Source organism: Taeniopygia guttata, chromosome 14 (genome assembly GCF_048771995.1).
Source record: "Taeniopygia guttata chromosome 14, bTaeGut7.mat, whole genome shotgun sequence".
Classification (NCBI taxonomy): domain Eukaryota; kingdom Metazoa; phylum Chordata; class Aves; order Passeriformes; family Estrildidae; genus Taeniopygia; species Taeniopygia guttata.
In genome coordinates, this window is record NC_133039.1 from 2,484,713 (window position 1) to 2,511,259 (window position 26,547).

At 44.8% G+C, this 26,547-nt stretch overlaps 1 protein-coding gene across 8 annotated transcripts in view; it reads right to left on the minus strand.

Annotated features, from left to right (window-relative positions):
- Nucleotides 1-25,884, minus strand: part of PDGFA (platelet derived growth factor subunit A) — a 37,025-nt gene extending 11,141 nt beyond the window's left edge. For 4 of the 8 annotated variants that reach the window (XM_030284501.4, XM_030284500.4, XM_030284499.4 and 1 more), the window contains exons 1-5: nt 24,971-25,884; nt 23,711-23,807; nt 16,303-16,407; nt 13,736-13,923; nt 6,765-6,891 (exon numbers count right to left, since the gene is read on the minus strand). In XM_030284501.4, coding sequence (XP_030140361.1) covers nt 6,765-6,891; nt 13,736-13,923; nt 16,303-16,407; nt 23,711-23,807; nt 24,971-25,033 — 580 coding nt within the window. In that variant the 5' untranslated portion in view covers nt 25,034-25,884. Of the gene's footprint in view, nt 1-570; nt 3,819-3,926; nt 4,041-5,044; nt 5,128-6,764; nt 6,892-13,735; nt 13,924-16,302; nt 16,408-23,710; nt 23,808-24,970 lie in introns of those variants that run through there. The other 4 variants (XR_003962771.4, XR_003962772.4, XM_030284502.4 and 1 more) reach the window with 4 other exon arrangements.
- Between the last annotated feature and the right edge of the window lie 663 nt (nt 25,885-26,547).

Consider the following 26,547-nt stretch of genomic DNA (forward strand, 5'->3'; position numbering starts at 1 on the left):
TGCCAGGCAGGACAGAGGACAGGAGAAAAGGAAAGCAAACTGGCACAAAATCCTTGGTTTCACTCAACAAAAGCAACTCAAGGACAGATCTGGAAAGGCTAAGCACTGAATTAAATGTAATGAATTGACCAAAGAATCAGTGACCATGCACCATGATCTAATGCTGAGATTTGGTTTGGGTTTGACATCTCTGTATGTCCTTTCTGATCAGACAAGACCTCAGAACAAGGCATAATCAGACCAAGAAGTTCTGGATGCCTGGACAGAGGAAATGAGTGCAGAATGTAAAACAGAAAAACATGTCATTCCCAAACTGCTGCCTACAATGTGGAAGAACAAAACCAACAAGGTGTTAAAGCACTGCATAGAAGTGCAGCTTTTGACAACCACCACCCTAGGCTCCATTAAACCCCCTACTCAACCCCCACCCCACAAATAACAGAGCTGTCCATCAGATATCTTGTGGCTTCAATTGCTCACACCCTTCCCTGTAACACTCCAAATGCAGCACATTAGAAGTTCAGAGGGAGTCCACCTCCAGCAGACAGCAGAAGAAGATATGACACGGCATTCACAAATGCACAGAGAACTGTTTAATTTACAGCCACAATGGTGAAACAAACCATTTCAGAGCTTGGACATTCAAAGTTAAGTCTGACACTCATTCTTATATTCACTTATTGTGCTTAAGTATTAGAGAACACAGGATTACATTAACCATACACAACAATCTGGGATCCCTGCGGGACCGAGGAGTGGGAGGGATGAGCAAGAATGAGGGACCAGCCCCTCAAGTGGTGTAAGCTGGTACAGCTCCATTGCAGACTACGGAGCGATGGTGATTTACACCAGCTGAGGATATGGCCCTGGAAATGTCCAACTTAACTTTGAATTAACGACTCCCGTGTCACAACCTTTAGTGTCACTGTTCCTTCTGGTTGTATCTGCCACTTTGAAGGAGGACTAATCCCACAACCTGCCACGGTCCCAAGGCTGGCGGGTGAGAGCTCAGCTGGACTACAGGAAGTGATGCTCACGTCGTGACACTACTCCTCACAATTTAACAGCCATGGACTGCATCCTCATCTGATGTAAATTAGCTTGGGGCCATCTGAAGTCAGAAACATTTGCCAATTTATAGTAGCTGAGAACATAGCCCTGAGATTTTTGTGTATTCTGCCGCATGCTGTATGAACACTGTGCTTGACAACAAAGACTCATGTGCGTTTCATTCCTTGTAACAAAATTAACTCAAGACTACAAGTCTCAAACAAACGGCTATTGGAAAAGTCCTCATTCAGTCTTCACTCTCTCCTGGTGTGCTGAATTTGGCATAAGACGTTTATTTGCTGGCACCAACAGAACCTCTCGGTTTGCTTTGTTTTCAAGACTTTGCTACAAGGCCAGACTCCCTCGTGATGTAAATCAGAGCTCCAGGATACCCAGGGGAGTCACTCCCAAAGAGCTGGCCCACAAACCCAAACACAACCTTCTCATGCAAGTCCAACCACAGGACTCTTTCCAAGAGTTGTTTTGCAACTATTCCACTGAAGTGACTTTGACATCCTTTCATACCTGCACAGTGTCTGAGTGGGTCACATAATGCTTTTCATCTACATGATTTTAATGGATATATGTTTGGTTTTTTTCTTTCATTAGATATCTTTTAGACAAAAAAAAAAAAAAAAAAAAAAAAAAAGGAACCGAGCAACATTATTGGCATCCCACCGAAACATAAATATATAAATTACATTTTATACACTTTTTTAAACGCAGACACATACATTCATGTGCATAACATTGTGAACAGTACACTTAGTGGAAAACAAGCACAGACAATCTTAGTTAAATGTATTTCCAGTTTTGGTGCTCAACAAATACACTGGGAAAATGATCACAAAATAGAACGGTGACTAACACTATCTCTGCATTAGCATCTGAAGCCAATAATGCCTGTTAGCTAACATTGCTTTGTTTGGTTGAATTTGGACATAGCTACAGGAACAGGAGGGGAATGTTTGAACTATATTTAGAGAAATGGAAAGGTTAAAAATCTTGCTCTCTTTTGTTGTTTGAAGGTTCTGCAGTTCATTCACATTTGAAGATATTTTTATTTGAGTGGAAACACCGTCTTCAAGACAAACCTTTTTGTTGTTCCAAACTAAGAAAACTCTCTCATCTCGTTGTAGATGTTTCGCAAATAAAACAATCCAGTAGTTCATTTTACATATCCAATGTAATAATCCAAATAAAACAAAGGGTACATAATCCAAACTACTGGGTGGGGCAGTGATTTTGGCCAAGTGAGTAGCCATGTCATATCTGGCACAGCCCTAAATTTCCAAAGCAGTACAGAAGGATTTATCCATGTGGCTCCCACTGCAATCTGTGGGGAACTGAACATTTAATCCTTTGGCACTTTGAAAATATAGGGAGCTGGTGCCAGAGTATTTTATCTGCCCTGCTATAGTTAAAATAGATTTTGATGTTATTTGGGCTATTCTACTACAAAAATATGACCACAAAATGCTTTTTTTTTCTTTTTTTCTTTTTTTTTTCTTTTTTTTTTTTGGTTCAAGAAAACATAGCAGGCTTTCTCAGGTATATAAAACTGTTAATTTTTAGATAAAAATACAAACTTCACCTTTACAAAAACACATATTTCTGTTGAATACACATAAAGCATAACATTTTACCAAAAATAAAGAATTTTAGGTTTTGTTCAAATATTTGCAGCAAGGTAGTTCCCATGCCACCATGACATTATACAATGCAGATACAAGAATTTGTACATTTCACACAGCTCCAACATGTGAAATAAAAGTATCTGTATACTGATAAGAATGACAATTGCTAACACAATATCACTAGTAGGCAACTGGCATAAGTCTTAAAGAAAAAAAAATAAGGATTTTTGCATGGATATCCTATGATTTGTTTACGCACATCTCTCTTTTTTTCTCTTTTTATTTTTTCTTCTTTTACGTAATGCTTTAAATTACGGGGGAGGTTGGGGAACATAAACCAAGAAACGTCTAGAAAATTATGCATAGGTATACCATTTTTATTTTAATACATCTCATTAGTTTGCATCCCACTAGGAGAAATACCATAACGTTTTGTGTTCTGCTTATTGTTATACCAGTCTTTTATATGTGTTATTGGCAAATGTAGTCCGAGAGATAATAAAAAGCTAGGCAAAGAGTAAAAAGAAAACTTAATAATCACTTTATGGTGTAAAAAAAAAAATCCACTTAAGGCTCCCCAGAAGGTTTTTTTGTATAGACTTTTAAAACACCACCAAGCAAGGATGTATTGTTCTATAGTGTTTGCGTGGCATTTGATCATTTCATACATTCCTGCTTTTTTTGTGCCTGAAGTCCACCAGTGTCCATCCATCTTCATCAAGAACGCAGGCACATTTCTTGACGTAAAGCACCGTTGACTGCTCTGACAGAAATCCACTATTCACTTAGATTTTTGTCATGTTTTTGAGTACTTTTGGTATCCTCCATTCATTCAACTGTCTTTTTTTCTTTTCTGTTTTTCTTTCTTTCGTGTTTTTTTTCTTTTTTGGACAGGGAAGCTTCCTATTGTTTCACAGAGTGCTACAATACTTGCTTTGATGTCACATTAAACAAATGTACATTGTCTCTTTGTTCTCATTAAGTGTTCTTTTGAGCCAGTTTTTTCACACAGGAGAACAAATAAAGTATACAGTCAATAAGCACCATACATAGTAGGTTCAGGAATGTAACAAACCATGTACATCCATGTCCCAGAGAGAAGTTTTTTCCTAGCTTATTTTCACCTTACATCTGCAGGAGAGAAAAAAGATACAATAACTCTATGATTAGAATCAAAGGTCCTGTCCTTGAAGTAGATGACTTAAAAAAAGAAACTGTTCTGCATGAAGAGTCACTAACCTGGGACAAGAAGTTCTAAATGCTGTTTTGATTGAGTTTACATGCTCACTTTTAAAGTTGAATTTTAGAAAATCTTTGCTTCTATCATACTACTCCCAATAAATACCTGTTAATCTGAAACAGGATATCAAGTTTAGCATTCTTTAGAAATGATACATTGGTATAAATGAAAACCGCCACTGGGAGTTCATGTGCAAAAACAGGGGCTTGAAATTAAATTCACCATCCTCTAGGCACAGACACTGCAAAATCCAAATCATTCCCACTCCAAATACCAGAATCAATTGCAAGTGCTGCAGTTTACATACTTTCAAGTCATTAAGAAATGGAAATTCCATATCTAATTTGGAATGTGTGTTGCCATCATCATACATTGCTAATATGTTGGCCAAAGGATTTCAGTAATTTTTGCACTGTGAGGGTGTTAGTTTTTCACTACACTGAAAACCTCATGAATTTTGATGACTGACTATCATCATCCAACTGAGACTGAACAGACCAAAAATAAAGATCTTAATTTTCTGGTGTAAGTTACACAGGACTCTGCAACACACAAAAAAAAAAAAAAAAAAAAAAAGCGTTTCTTAGCATCTTTCTGGTCAAGTAAGCAGATCATCAGACTGTGTCAGGTGCATGTACAATCAACCCCAGTTCATGCCAGAGCATGGGTTTGATGGTCACACAAATAATAATATTTGCTGTATGTGCACTCAATGTTTCACAGCCAAGGACTGGGAACACAATGATTTGTAACCTGGTAATTTCATTCATGCATTATCACGTGATGCTTTGACCTCAGAAATCAATAATAATGAAACAAAAGCAGAGGCAATGGAACTTGAGATTTCAGAAGCTGAAGTATTAGCACCCTCCAATATAAAAGAAATAAAAAAGGCAAGAAAAGGAAGTAGCTCAAGAATGTAAGATGCTGATGGTGATGTGGAGCTTAAAGGGAAAATACCAGCAGGTAGAATTATCAAAGCCAATCAAATCTAATCTCTTTGCAGCCTTGAGGTAGCAAGTGTCAAGATTTTGAACAGTGATTAAGTTGAAGTGATGATATTTGATTAAGTTTTCCAGTACTTGTGCTATTAGGGTGTTCAGCATATAGGTCCTACCTGAATATCAAATAGTTCCAGTAGGTTTTATGTTGGTTTTAACTTTTTTCGTTTCCGTTTTTTACCTGATTCCCTAGGCCTTCCTGTTAACATAAGGGCAGGGCTGGTGAAAAGCCCTAAGGTAATGCATTTCGTGTAACACTGAAGTCATAAATACTCAAACCATTCACATTTCAAAGAAATCTCATTATCCTTTGCATTAAAGTAATAACTTTATAACATCTGATTTAACATTGAGTTTACAAAGTAATTACACAAAAGTAAAGAAATAATAAACGAAGTTGGCATTGCACACGCCATTCCCAGGATCCATCTATAATTACTGTTACCATGCAGTACTCAACATTTGCCTTCAGCTCTGGAGTTGAGCTATTTTCAGCTCACCATCCACTTGCTGGGTGCAAGTTTTGTTCCTATCAGTAATTAAATCCTAGAAATATGTATTTTCCCATTATAATTCTGCCCCAGTTTTTACACACATCAAAACCAAAAATTTTGATCTTGAAATCATAGCTACTTCATCTATGGCAATTAAAGACAATTTGGAAAACTGAAATTGAGCTAATGAAACTTTTTTTCCAAACGGGAGACATAGAAACATATCAAAATCATTCCCACATTAAAAATAGCCACTTTATATATGGTTTTGTCTAATAACTCCACCTAGTTTCAGCTAAACATTCAGCCCAGATTATAAATTGATGTATAGTAGACATCTGCTGCTGCTGTATGTGCAGCAGACGTCTAACTTTGCTTTTATAGAAATTCTAACGCCTCTGTTCTGTACATAGCAACTGAAGTTTGCATTTGCTTGGACCAGGTTTACGTCTCCCTGTTGGATAGAGCCAGTACAGAAAACCCTTCCTCACCCAGCCACCACAAAATCTATCACCTTTGGGCAGCTTTTCTCCTATGTTTACCTGCCCTTCACTGACTCTAATTTTGGGCTGATTCTACTGCACCCTTCAAATCCCTGCAGAAGTTGAAAACAAACTTTTGAGGCTTCCTTCAACCAGTATCAAGAGAAAGGGAAACATCCTTTTTACCATAGTGGGATTCCAGAATAAGCGTGATGAGCTCTGCATTGATTGCACTGTAGTAAGTAGATCAGAGCCAATGATTTTAGATTAATTCTGAATGATTTTATGAAAGCCAGATTGAAAGTAATTTTTCCCCACAAATCTTTCCCCATTGCAACTCAAAGGTTGTCTTGATAAGGCAAATTTAGACTTAATGCGACAACTGACAAATTCTTGAGTATGCATACATAAGGAAACAACAGGAATGAGCAATGTTGTTTCCAAAGTAATTCCTTAGCCTTGAATCCTGAATTTATTCCCAAGTGCTATACATTAATTTAATTCATATTTTCCCCAAGGTCAAGAAAATCTCAGTGTTATCCACAAGGTCTAAAGAAATTAGGCAACAGAGTTCATCCACATGCTGCAACATGCCAACCTTTAACTTAGTGAAGCAAGACCTGAACACTACTTGGCATTTAAAGGCCAACCTAATGAGAAGCGATACACATTAAATTTGAAATCCAAACTCCTTATACAGCACAAACGGGCCCTTATTTGGCATCTTCAACACAGAGAAGTTGCTGGGAGCTTCTCTACTGAGTTCGCTGTAAGCAACGTTTGCTTTACATTCTTTACTAATATAAAAAATAAGGTCCATATGAAATCAGCATTAATGCAAAAATAAAAGGAAAACATACCAGTTTCTTCTTCTCTATAATCTGAATTAGTATTTGATGATGTACAGGTGCATTCCATATGCTCTTCTAATCTCACCAGAACTTCTTTTAATTTTGGCTTTTTTCTAACATACTCCACTTTTGCCACCTATAAAATATGATGAGGTATGTACTGAGACACATCAACATGATTACAGTTCAGAACTGAAGACAGATAACTATATACCTCTATTTTTAATGTAGCCAAACCCATATAAAATGTTAGCATACTAATCATCTTTTATCTTAATTGTGCATCGTGTAACTATTTCTTGCACAGACTATTTGTTTATTCAAGTTCAGTAGTTCGAAACAATTTTCCCCCAAGAGGTAAAACAATTTCCCATTCATTTTGGTTTGATGTTTTAAGCAACTCAGTTTCCACATGTATCACAATAAACTTCTACACAGATTCAAATCAGTGGTTGTTCTTGTAAACTGCCATTTTTAGCACAATCTTCTGTAAGTGTTGTTAAAGGCTGACAGTGAAGGCATTAGATTGGTTTGTAATATATTTTATTATTTACAAATTGGTGTCTCCAGTGCCCTCTGAATATGAAGTGCTCAACCCTACATGACCAGGATCTGAACATCACCTTAGAAAGCAGTTTAATTCCTACTCACTCCCTGCAGTAACCTGGGGCTTGTTCACAAGAGCTCTCAAGCACAGTTTTTAGGTCCAAGGGAACTACCACTCCTGAACTGGGTTCAGCCTTTGGCTTTACTGGGGAAAGCTGGCTGACAGAAAATTTCTCCCCAGTCCTTCCAACTGCTCACAACTGCACTGCTCCACTTTTGGCATCCTTAAAATAAAAAAGACTGGAGGGCAAGTTGAGGTTGGAGGAAGGATCATGCTGGAGCAGCTCTGGCTACATACAGATCTCTCATCTGAAGGAAACCAAGGCAGAACAGAAGGATGTTGGGGTGGGGGGATACTGAACACAACGACATCCTGACCCACAGGCTGGCAGCCAGGAGAGGAGGAATGGCAGAGAGGGCACAGCACTGATGTTCTGGGGTGCTGAACTGGCTCGTGAGATGCTGGGCACTGACTTGTGCTAAGTGTAGTGGGCATGATGGCCAGGGCCATGCAAGGGAGTATGGCCTAATGTGGGCAAGGAGAGTGCTGGGGGGTTTGTAAGAGGTCCAGTGTTTAGCTCTCAACTGTGTTGAACACTGCAGAAGAGGTGGTGAGCATTTGCTTGCAATGGAAATCACTGCAATTAAATCATGGCTTCTCAGACCTGCTCATCTGACAATAGGGCACTGTCCCAGCAAACAAGACTACAAATCACAGGGATGCTGTATAAACGAGGTGAGGGAGCAGAAGGACAGGGGAGGCTGCTTTTCTCTACAGAAGTTACATGACAAAGCCACAAAGGCTGGTCCATCCAAAAGCTCCAGTCACTACCAAATAAAGCATCCCCAATGACCACTCCCAGCCATGATTTCCTTATGTGTTTGGTGGGAGTTCAGTGCTCCAAATCAATCTTCACACTGTGAAAATCATTCCCTTGCCCTTTCAAAACCAGAACAACATTGTCACAAAATGAGAGTGATGGCTAGAAAAACCCATTCTACTCCCAGTTCCCAGAAAAACTCTTCTGGCTCTGGGATCACAACTATGAAGGGCCTCTGAATGCCAGTGAGAGAAGCTAGAGCAAAATTCTGGCCTTTCTAAAGCCAATGGGAGATTTGCCTGAGCTTTCACAGAGCAAGTAGTTCAGATCCACATTTTAGTCACCACCCCTTGTGTCAACAGGATCTGGAGATGATTTTCATTTCATCCAGCAAACAAAATTTACAGAGACAGATGCAATAACTAAAGTATCTACATTAAAAGGTATCTTCAGAAACTGTCAGATCTCCATGTAAACAGATTAAGAGCTGGCCATGACATACCAGAACACTTTATCTGAAAGAACAGCTATGGGTCAAAGCAGTATGTTTCAAAATTTCCTATCAGAACCCAACTCCATCAAGCCTTTGAACAAAATTATTTGAAAATATATGGTACAACTGAGTCATCTGGCATCAAAGGATGACTAATCCTTAAAATTTATGAAAACAAACAGTAATTAAGACACCTCCATCATCAGAGACAAAGAAAGGGACCCAGCAATCACAAAACAGCTCTCAGATCTGCCATGCTTATTACAGCTGTTAGAATAAACCAGTCTCATTGAAAATTACACGCAACAAAAATAAACTGTAATCAAGCTTTTAAAAGCCTGTCCTTGTTTCGCTTGGTTTTACAAACTGAAAGATATATGTAGTTCCTGTGGCTATTTGGTATTAAACAACAGTTTAAAACCAGAAACCGTAATACTTTGTAGAGGATCATAATGAATTTATGCCACAATTTAAAGCTGGCTTTTAGTATTGTAGTTAAAATCCAATCCAGCACATGTTCCACTGCCCTACTTCACGCTACACAAGTTAAAGGAATGTCATTTTGTAGATGTTGCAAATACTGGAAGTGAAGCAGCACAAACCAGATAAGCTGCTGTGTCTGTGTCACCTGTTAACACCTGCTGCCACACACAGTGCTGATCTACAATGATGAAGGCTGCAGATCACATTTTCAGTGGGAATAAATAGGGGTAGCTGTGCCAACAGCATGGGATTTGGCCTTGTGTACAAATGGTGTTCATATTGTTTCTCAAGTGTATTACACAGAACCTTGAGGTGGTCAGTCCTCTAATGTAACAAAAATTTAAATCCTCAAACCCTCCAGATCCAGAAAATACCACTATATAAAAACTCTCTGAGAGCAAGACAGCGAAATAACAGATTAGCTTCTCAAATGAAGCTAATAATCAGTGACAACACATTTGCATTAGTGTAGATTATAGGCCTACATCCTGCAATATAGCGCTTTACAGCTAAATAAAAATGAAAATAAAATGGGAACACCTTTTTCTAGATTCTCCAGGAGAGATGAAATCAGGGATTAACAAGGGAAAAAAAAAAAAAAAAACACCAAGATTGTAAGCAGAAATGTCCAGAACACCTCCAGTATGAAGCTAAAATTTATCATGGGCAGGAGCTCACAAGAGAAGTGTCAGTACAAGAAGTTCCTCATTACAGCAGAAGTCATGTGGCTGATACCTAAATACTGGATGGAAACAAGCCCAAAAAGCAACTGAATGAGGACACTCCTTGGAATAATCTATTGCTCCCACACTAAACTGCAAGCTGATACAATGGAGGGAACTTCCACCTGCCTGTGAGGAAGATGTGAGTGAAGAGGGACTGAAGGACTGGGGAGGCATCAGGAGCCTTCAGGGTCTGGCAAGTCACTGCTGCAGGGACAGGAGGGCAGGAAAGGCTGTGTGGGGTGTCTGTGTCCCTGAGCAGAGCAGATCCTCCCAGGCTGACAGGGCTTCCCATGCTCCAAGGACACCTCGCTGCTTTTCTGCCTTCACCTCTGTCAGGGTTTCCTTTGTGTCTCCCATTCCTAAACTGACCTTTGATACCCGGTCCTGCCTGCAATTGCAGTTAAGCCACAGCTCAATCCAAGTGCTGCTTATCTCATTCTTCCTGCCCCAATGGCAGAAGGAAAAGGTTATTAAACCTGCAAATGTCACATACATTAATTTTACCTATACATCCCATGTGTTCTGCAAGGCCTTTCCAACCCGTTCTGAGGCTGGGTAGCTCTGCTGAACAGCTCATCCTGAACTCCAGCATTTTTCCCAACCTCTGAACAACCCTCTAGTGACAGCTGAGGAGCTGCTCCTGCATTTCCTCTTGTCCAGCTCCTTTTCTCTGCACCTCACCCTCACATTAATGTACTCTAAGAATACACCAGGTTAAGATTCCCCAGATCAGATCAACATTGAATGTGCAGAAATGGCTGAAGCTGGCAGGGCTTCTGCTCAAGGCTAACCTGAGGCAAAGCTGAGGGAGATGGAGTAATTCAACTCTTGTTTCTTAATTAGCATATGAGCATTGCTGAGAACAATCATATTGGCTCAGCTTGGCTATTCAAAATTAGTAGTATAGGCAGGATTTGCTCCATAATATTAATGATTTTCTGCTTCTGTGATCAAACCCACCAAGAACAACACCATGCTCAAAATCCTCTTGGGAAGACTCTTGTTCAGAACCCCCCAGATAAATAATGATCTGGTACTTGTTAAGTATTTGAACTCACCAGACAGAAGCAACAGGATCTGCAGATGTTACTGAAATGCTTTTGCACACAGAGGGGAAAATCTCTCTGTAACAGACACCAACACCCCTAACTCCCCCATCCTTATCACCATTGCTCTATAAGGAGAGAAACAGAATCCTTTCCTTCCCACCGAAGAGCAGCTGCCAAGCAGCCTCTCCATCTCTGGGAGTCCTGTGGGGCTGTGCAGGTGCAGTCTGCTGAACAGAGATGTCTGTAGGGCCAGAGGCTGTGCTCTCATGGGTCACTGTCACCGAGCAGGGCAAGCCCACCTGTCACTAATGAAACCCACCCTGTGAAAGGGAAACCTTACAAGACCCATTCCAGGGAAGCTGTTCCACCACCCACCCTGGCTCAGAGCGTCCCTACAGCTTCAGTTCCACACTAATGGTATTTCACTGATGACAGCTCAGTGAAGACAAAGAAAGGACATCCCTGAATCCTCCAGCCTTTGAATCATGACCCAGGAATGAAATGCCCCAACACAAGCAACTCCACTGCTCCTCCCACACTGCCCCAGCCGTCTCTTAACCTTGACTACAGTGGCCCTCAGTGAGACAAAGAAAACACCCTTTGCTTTCGCCTGTTGGATGATGCAAACCCACTTGCTGACCTTTCTGGATGAACATTTTTCTAGTGTGAATGGGCCAGCTATGATCTCACTACCTTGTCAATGAGGAGGAAGCGGGGAAAGCCTTTTCAATGTTCCATCAAAAGAGAGCTTTTATGCAGTCTGACATCAGGGGAAAACACAAGCCGGCTTTCCAACTGCGCTGCAGAGCAGCTGAGAAGGCTCTCCAAAACCGCTCCCACCTTTCCAGGGACCCTCGCTCTGAGCCAGCTACTTAATGGCATCAGCAGACATTCAGCTCTAAACTTAGGATTGGCAAAAGGCTCAGAAAACCATCAATTACATCAAAGCTACAAGGGGATCTGACTCTGGAGGGCATAAATATGGATTCTGTTCTAAGAGTTCTGGTGTTACAGTGGGGTCAGCCTACAACCTTTACAATGAACATCCTGTTCCTGCTTGACCTCTTGTCCTTTTTTTCCCCTGCTACTTAATGACTGTTTGGAGCAGTCTTGGAGCTAGGAAAAAAAAAAATGTCCTCCAAAGCTGTCTGACGTATATTGATATTGCTAGTGGCAATATATTTACACAGCCACGAAAAGCAGCTGCTCAGCTGAGCCTACTTTTAGCTTGTGCCCTACTAGAATGAATGCAAATATAAAAGCACTACAATGGGCTGAGAGACTAAAATTCCTTCAACGTGGTGATGTGCTGGGGAAGCAGCCCCAGCAGTGACACCCTGCAAAGCTGCTGCCAGGAGTTTGTAGCTCTTAAGGAACTCTCACTGTCCCAGCAGCAGGGGGACAGCCAAGACCTTCTGTCTCATCTGTCATCTCCCCCATCCCTCAGGGGTAGGATAGAAGCACAGTATCACAATATTGTTCAGTATCACACACAGGTACCAGCTCAAGCTCATCACACCAGTCTCATCTCTCTGCTGAGCACATCCAGCTGCTCTGTGCATGTTTGCTGCTACACAAAATCAAGTGGAAGCTGCATCAAACCCAAAGGCAACAGCGCTAAATATCACAGACCTGAGGCACTTTGCTGTTTAGCTCCTGTTCAGAAAGGTTTACAATTGTAGTCCTTCGATCTCCCCAATTTGTTCTCATCCCTCAAGTAATTATTGATCCAAAATTTTACCACATTTTTAATTGTTTCTGCAAAGCATATCCCATGAAGGCAAAGCAGCAAGCAAGTGCAAAGTATGATTATTTTTGGGAACACTGAGGGAATCTCAGATGTTTCTCCAGCTTATTTGGATGCAAAAACATTGTTCTCAGATGTTCAGAAACAGAAAAGAAAAATAAATTCTGCCCAGACATGTCAGCATGTATGAAAAACAGTGTATGAAATACAATGAAATGGCTTAGGTGCCTTATTTTTGTTCTAGGATGTACAGCACTAAGTGAACAGCACTTTTCTCAAGAAATCCATTGCAAGTGCAGCAATCAGTGTATTGTGCAGAGCAATTTTACGTTCAAGAACGTGGTGGGGTTTATTTTAATTCTGGTCTCAAGAAATTCAGGGCAACAAGGACTCAGAGTCTTCAGGATATGAATGCGAAGTGTAAGTTTAATCTCCTACACACAGATGTAGTTCAACAGTACTTGTTTAAATACTGATAAAAATTAGAACACAGTGAAGCCAAATGAACATAAATATTTCACGTAATATTTACTGGAAAGTTGCAATAGGGATTTTGTCTAATGAGTAAATACAGCATGAAGCTGTTGAGTCTTCTATCCCTGGGGTAAGATAATTTGAAACACATTTTTTCAGATCAAAAGTGTTATGTTGTCAAATATAAAAGCCCAATTTAGGCTGCATAATATTTAATTAAGAAAGCAGCATTCCATACTGCGATTTATTTATTTTTTTAAGTCCAGTGCCCCTTGAGTCATTTTATCTTCTTAACTTTAAGATCTGTACTGTGCGAGATCATGGGAAAGGCAATATCAACTTTATTTTCATTCCAAAAAAAAAAAAAAAAATTAAAAAAAAAGAGAAAACCTAAAGGGAATCCTATGAAAACCAAATCCAAACCCAAGATTTTCCAATGACCACATAATTTGAAAAGGCCATAAACGGAGAGGGGCGTTCTGTGTGAGGATGGATAGCAAGGGTTGGGTCACACAGGCACGGGGGTAAGTGGAGTTTCCAGGTTTCCAGGCTGAGGAGAGCCCAGGCAGGGCCCCTGCTCACCTTGACGCTCCTGTGGTGTATCCGGGAGGGCTGGCACTTGACGCTGCTGGTGTTGCAGCAGCCGGTGCAGCGCTTCACCTCCACGCAGGGCGGCCATATCAGGAAGTTGGCCGAGGTGGGGTCGATCTGGCTCCGAGGTATCTCGTAGATCACCGTCCGCGTCTTGCACACCGCCGGGATGGCCTCCTCTGCGGGCACAGGAGAGGCACAGCCGCGTCAGCCCCCACGGGGATGAGGCACACGTGGGGCCAGCGCTCCCAGTCCCCACCGGTCACCGGCAAGCCAGTGCCGAGCGCTGTGTGCCCACAGCTGAGCTCTTGATGTTTCTCCTCTCTCTCAGCCCCAAAATTATCAGGCTAGCTCAGAGATACGAGGCCTTGAGGGGAGGAACATCAGGAGATGGGCAAAGATTTCCAAAAGAGGCTCTCACCCCGATGTGGTTGTCCAGCTCTTTATTGTATGGTGCAGGGGGAAGAGCGGGGGAAAGAGGGCGAACAGGAAGGGACATCGCCTTATCCAGGCTCTGGACAGGGAGGGCTTCTCTGGCTCTCTGCCAGCCCCGTTGGGACATGAAGGAGGAGACCAGGCTTATCTGATCAGAGTCACAGGGGTCCCGGGGAATGGGGGAAAACATGGCCTGAGCGCAATGTAACAAGCTCTGGTGTTACCCTGGGGGCACACTTGACTTGCTCCCAAAGCCCAGCCCAAAAATGAGGGTTTCCAGTGGCCTGGCTCCCAACACAGCTTAGAGCACAGACCACGAGATAAAGTAATCCTGGCTCTGGAAGTGGCAGCAAGCCAGGAGCTCCTCCTCATTCGATGACCCCTTAGTACAGCCTCAGTGCAGCACTGGGGTCATCTCTGCGCACAAATACCATCACACAAACATGCAACACCTGGCAAACACTGCCTCAGAAGTTAAATTGAGGATTATCTGTATCATACCCCATTTGCACAGCTGGGAAACAACCTGCACCAGCTTGAAACTTTCAAGACTTGGGTTTCCACTTCCAGAACTTTAACATCCCCACATCAGGGAATCTAGTTCATCCACCATTCCAAAGGGCAACTGCCATTTTTTCGGCACTCATCAAAGCTTTGTAGATGGTGGGTTTTATTTAATTTGATATTTCTTAAATGATGCAAAACCACCACAGCAGCATGACCAAAAAAACTGCAGTTAAACCAATATCCTGGTGGGCTCAGGTAAGGTGAATTTGTTTAAGATTATAATGATTAGCTCTGTACTACTGCGTGATGCTGTCATGATCCAAACCATGTATCATCATCAACCTCGGGACTGTTTAAGAAGTCAAGCTGATATTTCAAAACAGTCCAGAAAAAAATAGTCATTTCAGGGACAAGTTGTTTGCTGATAAGTTCTCCACAGACAGCTGGGATTTTTTTTTTTTTTTTTTTTTTTTTTTGCCTTACAGTGGAAGCTTGTGATAGCTTTGGGTTAGATGTGTCAGGGAACTGGAACACTGCCTGCACTACTTCACTTCGTTCAAGTACAAGAAGCTCAGGTCTAGCCTGTGCCTGCAACATGGAAATCTAGGCTTAGTTTTGAAAGAGATGCATTTCAAAAGACTAAATAGAGTGAAAATCCTTACTCTCAGCCTCCAGTGCCATGAACTCAAGAAAATGACCAGATGCAATACTGCAAGATAGCTGGCAACTCCTACAAGTTATTGAGCACAGCCAGTTCCCAGTGCCTCTGGTGGGGAGGCACTCAGCACCTTGCAGGGTGAGGTGCCAACGTCGCCAGTTGCTCCAGAACCGCTGCTCTCCCAGGCAGCCAACGTGCCCGGCGCCTGCCAACTCCCACTGCAAATCCCTGCTGACAGCAAGCTGGGCTAGCTCTGCCTGCCACCACAGCTCCAAGCACAAACACACCGAATTACCCACCAGGGACAGCACCACGGATGTTTTCCACAGCCCAGTGGAATGGTGGAACACTCACACCTAATCAGATGAACAAGCCCTGCGTATAAATCCTATTAGCACATCCCTTTTTTAATTTGTATTTGGGCTTTGTTGGATCATCATCGTCATTAATAAGGATAAAATCCCCTGTAAACATGCCTGGTGCCCTACACAGCGCTGGAAATCAATGCCCCAGCGTTTCCATCAATGGCTTTTAATTTTTGGGATGAACTGTATTTTTCTTGTGAATAAAGAGTCAAGCTGTTTCCTTTTGTGGAGCTTCTGTACTGAAAACTCTACCAACTGTTGATGTTTTTTAAAGCACACTGCTGTAGTTGTTCCCCACACTATGAATTATACATTGAATATCACAGCATTTTCTAACCGAGGTCTAGCTTTCCAACATGCTGCAACAAGAAAGTGAATGTAAAGAATTTGTGCATGTCTGTCTCCTATGGACATCCTCCAGAAGACAGCTTCTCAGGCAATGGTTCATTTTGTGCAGAAAGAAAGGCAGAAGCTAGAAATGGCCCTTTTTTTCCTTTGTGCATGTCACATTTTTCCAGTGAAACGTCCTGCTTGGCTGACCAAAAGCACCCCCTCTGCTTTCACTCCCAAAGTACAAATAGCTTGTTGCTTACCAATGCTTCTTTTTCTGCGAATGGGCACAGGACGGTTCTCTTGCACATGTTTAGCAGAATGAACACTGTAAGATCTCAAGTTTGTTTCTGAAACATCATCATATCCTAGAACAGGAAACAAAATGTTAAACCTCAGGTATGTTATGTGCACCAGTGTCACTACAGTGCTGTTCCACAGGTGCAAATCTGTGCTGTTCATAAACACAAGACCAAATCCTGCTACACTCAAGTCTAATGTAACCCCTGTTAATGCAATTGCAAGGGCATAAGGCAAGGAATAAAGACACAGACATTGAATATCTTGTATAAGCATGCACAATTTAATTCCAATATCCATTTTACTGGAAGCCCCCAGAAACACTGCACACACTGTGGCACAGAACCATATCTAAAGTAAAACAGTTGCATTTTTATATGAAAGGCATAATATGGCTTTTCTTACTGGAAAGGTGTAGAAATAGGAACAATAATCCTGCATGTTAAATGTTTCTTACAAACATTTTGAAGTTCTGGTATGAGGCAACAGTAGAAAATATGGTATTAGACCCAACAGCAACAATGCTGCCTCTGTAAATTTTCTGTTGCTTGGTTTTCAGGGCAGTACTAGGGCAGAATCAAAAGCAAAAAGTAACTAGCATGGGTTTCCTTTTAGCCTCTCTGTTGCAGAACAAATCCCCTGTGAAGTATCCTAACCTTTGGAGGGGCATCTGAAGCTACTGCAAACTCTGGGACTGCATCCAGGCTTGTCTTGTTCCCTAAATAAGCCTACCACATGGGTTAAAGGGCCATGAGAAAAAGCAAAGATGGAAAGCTTGGCATTTCATTTATCATAAAAAACAACAAAATAACTGCTCCAACTATTTGGGTTTGTTAAGCGAAGCAGTTCAGGTCGTGTCCCATGCCGTGGGGTCTGAAAACCACAAGCAGAGTCTGCAAACGGGATGAGGAAGAAGGAACCATCAGAGAACTGCACACAGACCCCAGGACACCCAAACTAAGGGGTTTAGCACTGTGCTGCTTGGAGTGTCCTCTGAAACATCACTGCAGAGTTTCAAGGTTTCACTGCTGGCCCCTAAGAAAACTGTGACATGCTCTAAAAAAATGCAAAAGGGTATTACACAGTACTCAATTACTCCCTCTGCAAGCTACCAACACCCTACACTCCCATCTTCTGCACTGTCACACTCCCTGCTTCCAGTTTGTTCTGTACACACAGCTGTCTGCCTCTGGAACTTGTTTTAATCTCAGCTTTATGAGTAACACACATCATAAGGCTCTGCTCCACAAAACAACCAACTCCTTTTCTCCTCCCACAAGAAATTGTGCCCTAAGGACCATGCAGCTTGTGAAATCACCTGTACAGCCAGGTGAGACATGAAGACAGCAGGATGTTCAACACCTTAGAACGAGTTCTGAATTCCAGGGTTTATCATTACTTCTTGGAAAATACTACTGTAAGTAGCTAAGAGAAAATAAAATTGGAGGTCAAGAGGTAGTGCCAGGATCATCCACTGGTCCTGCCTATTCTCCTTATCAGCTGAACAGATCCTTGTATGAAATTAATCAATAGTCTCAATTAAATCAAATAAATGGGCTCTTAGTTCCTATCTATGGTACTGGTTTCCCCTAGATTTTGATGGGAAATTTTGGAATATGACTAATTATCTGGTATTGGGCCTTATTTGCAGTCCCAGTCAGGTAATTTAACACAGCAATGACAAAAGGGTATTATTTCTGCTTTTATTGCACCCCATACTCCAGAAAACTCATCAGTGGTATAAATAAAATGGCTTGCCAGAGATCCCACAGGAAGTTTGCAACTGAGCTGGGGAGTGGAGCCAGGTCTCCCACATCCCATTCCAATGGCATCAGGCCATCCACCTGATCCCAAATGGTGTTATGCAAAATGAGGATCCGTTCTGATGTGCCTCCAGCCCTCTTCTGTTTCCTAGCACTCAGCCACCCAACACCTTAACACTGACCTCCTTTTTGGCAGCTTCAAGTTGTCACAACCTCTCCCTCAATTTGAGGCAATGAAGTGATACTTGAAAGCAGCATGAATTCTGCTCAGCCTGAGACCCAAGCTAGACTCAGAGCAAGAAGCACGTCCATGCACAAGCAAACAGTGTTTAAAAGGAGATTAAACACAAAAGTAATGCCTCTAATCCCAACTGCTTGGTGGGCACAGGCATCAGGCTGGAAAGGGAAGCTGGCAGGGCTGCCAGCACCACGGCAGGGCTGGGCCATGGCTCCTAATCCCACACTCAGCAATGCTGGCACAGCTCCCTCCTAGCATGGAGGATCCCTTGCTGCCTCCTTTAAAGAAGCTGGTAAGAACCAAAGGGCTGGTATGCCCAGCTAAGCAGTGTGTAAAAGCATGTGCTTACACATAACTGATAACTGCTCCACTCAGACACAATTAGCCTTTTTCCATCACCAGGTTTATAAAGCAAAATGACACCTCAAGGAGATTTGTCGTTTATAAGATGATTTCTAAGGTGAAGAAGACCTCTGGCTTATACTGTACCCCACTGTCTCACTGTCTCAAGCATGTATAGCAGTTCCTAAGTTCATGTCTCTCTGTGAGGGTTACAAAAAGAGATCTACACAGCTAGCTCAGCAGAACAAGTTCCAGTCAAACCTCAATGTGTTATCTAACATAAATTGTATTATTTCTACCAACACATCATCCAAGTTTGGCTTAATAAACAGAATCATGGGGTATGGCTGGAGCCAGAAGACACTACAATGCTAAAGGCACTTAAGTGTCCCTCCTGATTCCCACAGGCATTTGGAAGGAATTCCATTTCCCAGTGAAGCTGACGGGAAAATCAATGCACTTCAAGCAATGTTTAAGTCAACAGGAGTCTTGCCCAGCAGGAATGAAAAATCACCAAGTCAGCTTTGAAACTCACACTCGGCTCTGAATGTGTGGCCAGAAGACTTCCTTTTGTTTCATTAAAACCACGATGCTACAAAGACTACGCTCTAGTTCGACTTTAAGGAAGGGTGATACTTAATTTGTATCAGTTTTTCCCCCAATGTACTGAATTAGTTGCAGGGTGAGGATAAACCCTTAGCAAAGGAAATTTGAGTTTATGGGTGCTTAGCACCTCACAAAATGAGGCTAAGAGCAGAAAGCTGGAAATGGGTGGTTCTTAGTTTAGAACTGGAACACTGCTCATCACTAAGTGAAGATGGAGGATGCTGCACAGAGCCAAATTAGTGCAGCTTTCTTTTTACGTTTTAATAATAAAAAAATGTTTTCATGGCAGCCGATCAAGAAATTTCTCTGTAATCTTTTATGTACTGACAACATATCAATGATGGGCATAAAAACTCTTGCAATTAGCCTTGGTCAATCCATTAGTGTAGCTGAAATTGTTCTTTTTTTGTCAGATTGGCAATTTTCCACTGGGTCACGGAATATAAATCACGGAGTTCCTGTGACATTCTGCCAATACATGATTACTCTTTTCACTCAAGAAGCATGTGGAAAACATCCTAAGTTTCTCCTATTTTCTATTTATCAATTTATACTTTTGAATTTCCATCTTCCTCCCAAACTATTTTATGTGAGGTACAATCCCCAACACATCCAGTCTTAATGCAAACCCTTCTAGATTTCACTTTGATGTGCACCCAGAAAGTACAGCTCCAAGACTTCTAGTACCAACAGCAGCAGTTTAGGAAATTCTTATAATCTCTCTTTTTTTTTTTTAGGAATTCAATGTAAGGTACAATAAACTCAAATGGTCTGTCTTTCAATCAGTCCTAGAGCCCACAGCAAAATCAGTTTGGTTTTTTTGATCTTCTTTTTGGCTGATGCACAATTTGCCCTTCTGACATCCAACTGCACAGATAGATGTCGTTAAGTTTTCAACTTTGATCTGGTAAAGGAAATATAAGTAACAGCTCGTTACATCCTGTTTTATTTAGAGTTTTGGTTTTTCTCCCCTTTACCTAGGTGTGATCAACCAACTGTAAAGAAGGACGAATATTCCCTCATCTGTCTCAGGAAAAACACAGGCCACACATGGAAGATGCTTCTCATGATGTGTAAGAGGTGCAAGAGAAGCCAAAACATTGCACTGTAACATCCTTCATTGAGCACCACACCAAAACCCACAAAGTCAACAGCTCATTTTCCAAAAGATTGAGCTCTGCAGCAGCCTAACACTTCTTCCATGGAAGTATACAGTTAATTTAGATCGTTTCTCCACTGAACAAAAAGCTGCTCTGCTAGTTCTTAATCACAGGCCGTTAAATTGGCATGGCCTAAGGTGACCCTGGTGGATGCCCTTAACCCGTGCAAAGAGGCACACTCAGCCCTGCCTCTCCCCATGCAGGCAGATGACTTGGGGAAAAATCTGTTCCCAGCGGGAGGCAAACATAATAGGTGATGAAATGAACTCTACCTCCCACAGGACGGATGGGAGAGGTGAAGCACGAGGAGAACCACCACGCTGCTGAGCCAGAGAGCGCTCCTCAAGCAGAGCAGAGGAAATGCCCTCGTTTTGGGGATTTATTCTGCTCGTAGTAAAACTGCACTCTGCACACTAGAGCTGCCTACTTCCTGGGACTGTGCATGCTTTCTCCTTTAAACAGGGTCAGACTCTGCTCTCTTTCATGCCAAAGCAATTGTGTCACTGCCTCTGGATCCCAACTGCAGCAAATTAATACAAGACCCCGTTTCCTGATAGGAACAGAGAATTTTCATGCTGCTTTTACCCTCTGAGTCGGACATGAAGCACTGGGCTCTGACAAACTGGCCTGGATTTTCTTTTTTGAATACAATGATAAGCTCCATGTTGGGTAGTGTTTTTCTTTAAGTAATATGCCAGATGGTCTGGGGGTGTGGTTTCTAATTTTATGAAGGGGGTTATCAGTCATCTCTGCGCTACAATATAGAGACCAAATCTGTCAGAATAGAAGAAAAACCTGCCCACTCTGACTTACAAAACTTACTTTTCCAATTAAAAATATATGTTTTGCATTGCAGGAGAGAAAATGACTGTTCTTCCTTCATTTTCCACAGATTCAGCCTTGTTACTCAGGAATATCAGACATTTTCTTCATGCATGCCTGATCCTGCAAACTCTTAGCCTACAAGATCATTCTTAATTCTCAAGTCCACCCACTGAGTTTAAACAGGGCTACTCACATGCAGAAGGACTGGCAATACCATGCACTAAAACGAGGGAGAGAATAGTCACTGGAGTGATTTTGTTCTGAGCCTCAGCTGAAAATGAGTACATGCTATAAAAGAGAAATGTACCTACTGTACAAGCCCTCACTGAACTGGCTGTTCCTTAAAGGCAATTGCAGCCCTAAGGAAACACATTTGAGAAATATCATCTTACCAGGGACAACGAGAAAATATTTGATTTGCTAATTCAAGCTAATACTAAATATAGTAAACAGGCCTGATCCTGTTTACTGAGGAAAGCACAGCAATTTCAATACTCCATTAGTCACTCTGATAAGCCTTTAGTAAGAATTACTCATGACAGTAAAGTCTGCAGGACTGTGCCCAGGAAAAGCAAATGTGGGTAGTAAAGACGGGTTACTCCATGAGAACCCAACCAGGAGTAGCTCAGAGCACAGCTTAGCACACAGGCAAAAGCAGCACTCACATAAGCAGGAACCGGGTGAAAGGCTGAATATTTTGGTTTTATTTTTTAATATTGTTTGAGTTCATGTCTTAAGGAATTACTGTTTCACAGTGAGATAGTAAAATATTTATGTCTCTTGTTTCTCTAATGGTTTCTAAACTGACAAATTGCAAGAAAACAGCAAAATGAAATGGGTAAACTTGTGGCTGACCTTCTCCATTTTTGGTCTTGCATCCTCCAGTTAATATTTGCCATGAGGTAAATAATTATTTTCTGAAATAAATTTCTCTTCTACATCTACCCATTTGTTCAGCTCTTGCCATTGCCCCACTTGTCTGCCTGATTCACTTGCAACGGGGCCACGTGAACTTTTGCTCGCCTTCTAAGTGGTATTTAAAAATGAAGCATGTGCTTGTTACGCTGAGGTATTTGGAAAAATAATGTATTCTGGTAGCTACAGAACCCTGACTCAAAGGCAGGAGCAGCATGCACTATTTTAAAATGCTAGCACTCAGACCCAGCCCTTCTGCAACAGCAGCCAACTCCACCAAGTTCAGTGGGAAAAAGATTTCAGCAGTAGTGCACTTGTCTGGTCCAAAACAGCCTTCAGTGAGGAAATATGAACTGCATATCCCTTCCCAGTTGTGAAAGTTTCTTTAATTGTCGTGATAAACAACAGTGATGAAGCACTGCTCTCCAAAAATACTAAACCAATGCCAATCTGGTAATTACTAATTAGTCTCTATGGTAAAGTGTTGTGCAAGACAGAAATATTCCCATTTTCAGTGTAATGGGAAAATGTTTGCTCTCTAATCACAGAAAATTGAAAGCTGTGACTGTAAAATACGTTCCTAGTGCATTTCTGCTCGTTAGTAGAGCACTGTACAAAAAGCAGAGAGTTAAACTCTAGAAGGATCCTGCAACTCTGAATGAAGGTGATTGAACCTGGCACAGACTTTACAAAAATACACAGCATATGGTTTAAAAGGAGATGGCCCAGTACCAATGCAAGCAAAAACTCATTCATTTTTCTCCATGTTTGTGCTTCAGCAAGATGCAGGCTTCCCCTGGGCACATCAAAGGTGCCGGGTTTATTCTCTCTCTCTGCTGAGAGAAGAAATCACCAAGAACAAAGTGCATCAAGTGAAACCAAATGATAAGGAACGCAGCAATACCAAGCTTCTAGATCTGATTTACTGCTGCAACGATCTGTTAAACTGCACGTTCTCACTACACCCATTTGCATGCCTAATGATGCAGAAAATAACCCTGCATTGTTTTCTTTTGAAAAAAAAAAATGTATTTTTGAGGGTAAGCTTCATATTCAGGTTTCTGTTTAAAATCAGCGTGGACGGTTTATTTTCCTTTAAATAAAGCCCAGCACTTGAAGAGACATTACTTCATTCATAAATATTGTTTCAAATATTTGAAATACCTCTAGGACAGTAGTTTAAAGATAACAGAGCAATGCAAGACCAACAACAAACCTTATGGCAATTCTTCTCCGCTGCGAGACGGAGAGAGCGCTCTGAAAACACTTGGGGGTCACAAGGTCCCTCTCCACCCTGAACCCCACGAAGTTTTAATCCCCGCTCGGCCCCTTGGCCGCCGCCTCCCCGTGCCACGCGTGCCGGGGCTCTCGGGGCTCTCGGGGCTCTCGGGGCTCCCGGGGCTCCCGGGGCCGGTCCCCGCGCGTGTCGCGGAGCGCCGTGCGGGCAGCGCGGGACGTGCGCGGCTCCCCCGGGGCGGCGGCGGCCGACGGCGCGGAAGGAAGGAGGACGGGACTAATTTACCTACGGAGTCAATCTCCAGGAGGCGCTGCAAGTCGCGGATGCTGTGGATCTCGCTGTGCGCCAGCCGCTCGATGAGCTCCTGCGGGATCTCGGCCTCCTTCAAAGACACACACACCGCGGGTCACCGCGCACCGCCGCCCGCAGCGCCGGCCATCCGGCGCGCCGCGCCTCTGCGCTTGCCGGGGAGGGTGCGGGGTGTTTGCGAGACATGCGGGGATGAAGCAAGGGGTAAATCCACGCGAGCATCCCCCCACAGCGCTCCGCGGGGACCCGGAGCGCTCCCGCCGCCCCCGCCTGCGCGCCCGCGGGGGCTGCGCGCCGCCCGCTCGACTGCGCCACGGCTCAGCGGGGCGGCAGCTCCGCACGGCCCCGCCTGGCAGCGTGTGCCCCGCAGCGCCGAGCCCCGAGCCCCGCTCGGCGCCTGGAGCCCACCCCGGGCAGCGGCTGCCGAAGTTCGCCCGGGCGAGCGCCGAGTCCCCCGCGGGCGCGGGCTCCCCCGACCCGGGCAGGAGGAGGAGGAGGAGGAGGAGGAGGAGGAGGAGGAGAACCGCGTCCCACGGGGCGCCGCCATCCTACCAGCGCCCACGTCGCGGCTGCCGGTGCCAAGCAGAGCGGGTCCCGGGAAAAGTTACAGCCGCTGAGCAGCGCCGAGCACCGCGCTGGCCCCGACCGGGACCACCTGTAGCAACCCCGGGACGCGGCTCCGCGTCCCCTCCGTCCCCTGCGGGCACCGGGCGGGAGAGCTCCCGACTGCTCCGGGGGAGATTCACAAACCGGGGAGCGGCGTTTTGGGGCGCGGGGGATTCACCCAAGTTCTGCCCGCGGCACTAGCGGTGCCCGCGGCCGCCGTGTGCAGCGCCGGGCGCCGCGGGGGCGGCCCGGCTCCGCGCACCCTCGGCTTCCGCACAGCCGCAGCCCGCTGGCACCCGCGGGGCGTGGATTTTTTTACCATATATTTATTAAATATATAATATATATTATATAGATATTAATTTTTAAGGGCGGCCAGCAGCCCGGGCGCGGAATGCACGGTCATTCCCCTTCGCTTCTGCCATGCATGAAATGGCAACTTGCTCCCAGGCTCGGCCGCGCAGGGCCCGGGGCAGGGCAGCGCTCCCGGCGGGGCCGGGGCTCGGGGATGCCCGCGGAGCCCAGGTGGGCAGCCCGCTCCCTCCCCGGTGCCCTCCGCCGCGGCTCGCCCCGACCCCCGGCTGCGGCGTGCTCCGGGGACCGGCAGCGCAGGAAGCCGCTCTCACCTACCTCGGAGAAGGTAAAGGACAGGTACCCAAAACCTATCAGCAAAACGCAAGCCCAGGTCCTCATCGCGGTCTCGTGCACTTTAGACACGGAGGGAAGGCAACGCTGATGGAGAGGGGCTGCAGGCCGGCTCCTGCCGCGCAGGAATTCAGTACCATCCCTCAGGGGAAAGGCAGCGGGGTGGCTCGGGGGTCCTCCGCATCCAGGGTGGGTCGGGGCTGCCCGGGGCGGCGGTGGCTTAATGACGGCGCGGACGCTGTTTGTACGTTCCCCTCGCTACGGGAGCGTGGCTGCTCTCCCTTCTGCCGCTCTCGCTCGCTCCTCTTGGCTCTTAGGACTAGACCAGCCGGTACTTCTGCATATTTGCTTAGATCAGACCAAAGTGAAACCCAAGGAGTCGATCCGGAGCGCAGCCGAAACGCCCATCACCTGTCTGGGGCGGCTGCCCCCCTCGCGCGGGCGGCGCTGGGGCCGCCTCCCCCCGCCGCGGCCGCCGCTCCGCGCCGCGCCGGGACCGCGGGGCTGCGCTCTCCGCCGAGGGCCGGCCCCCCCCGCCGTGCCTGCCCTGCGCCCGGGCCCTCCGCGGAGAGGGGAAAAATCAAAAATCTTTATTGATAAGGAGCGAAATGTTTCTCTCGCCGAGAATGGTCCCGCTTCCCTCCCCGCTTGGGGCGAGGTCAAAAATAATAATTAATTAGGAATAATAGCAGGGACAAATCGGAGCAGTATTGCAGGATCTCGCGGGCTGCCTTGGTGCAGTTCCTGCTCCACTTTGCACGGGAGAAAAAGACAGGAGGAGGAGGAGGAAGGAGGGGAAAAATATATATATATATATATATATGCAAGAAGGTTTAAATCCCAAGGGGATCGGAGACGAACTGCAACTCCAGGCAGAGGGAGGCTCGGGGCTCGCTCCGGAGCGGTGGCCGGTCTGGAGCGTGGCCCCGGCGAGGAGCAGCATATACCGCTCCCGCCCCGCCGTGCGCCGCCCCCGCCCCTCCTCCCGGGTACTCCCGGCACCAGACCCACCAACAACAAGTCGTGGGGGTGCCGGCAGCTGCGGCGCCTGCTCCGGGGCCAGGGGCTCTGCCCACTGAGAGGGGAAAACGAGGAGCCGGCGGCGGGCAGGGGTCGGGGGGAGCGGGGCAGCCCCCGCCGCCGGCCCTCTGCGGCACCGGGCGGAGGGGCGGGCGCTGCTGCGCAGCAGCCGCCGCGTAACCTGCGGGCTCGGCCGTGTGCTCTGCCTTTACATAAGGCACAGCGGATCGCCATGGCCACGGCGCGATCCTGTGTGCGTGTGTGCGCGCTTTCTTATCGTTGTTATTCTATTTTAGCGGGGGGTGGCCTTGCCTTTTGCAGAAGGGGAGGGGCAGAGCGGCGGAGCGTTGTGGTGTGCGGGTTTTAACGTTGCTGTTGCGGCGCAGCCTTCATTGCGAAGGACGACACACGCGGCAGCCTTAAGGAATACGAAAGCATCCCCAAAGTGCACGAGAGGCGGCGGGGGGCGGTGCGGGCGGGGGGCAGCGGAGCCCTCCGCCCTGCGGCACCGGCTGCGGCATGCGCGGGCGCGGGGCTCCCCG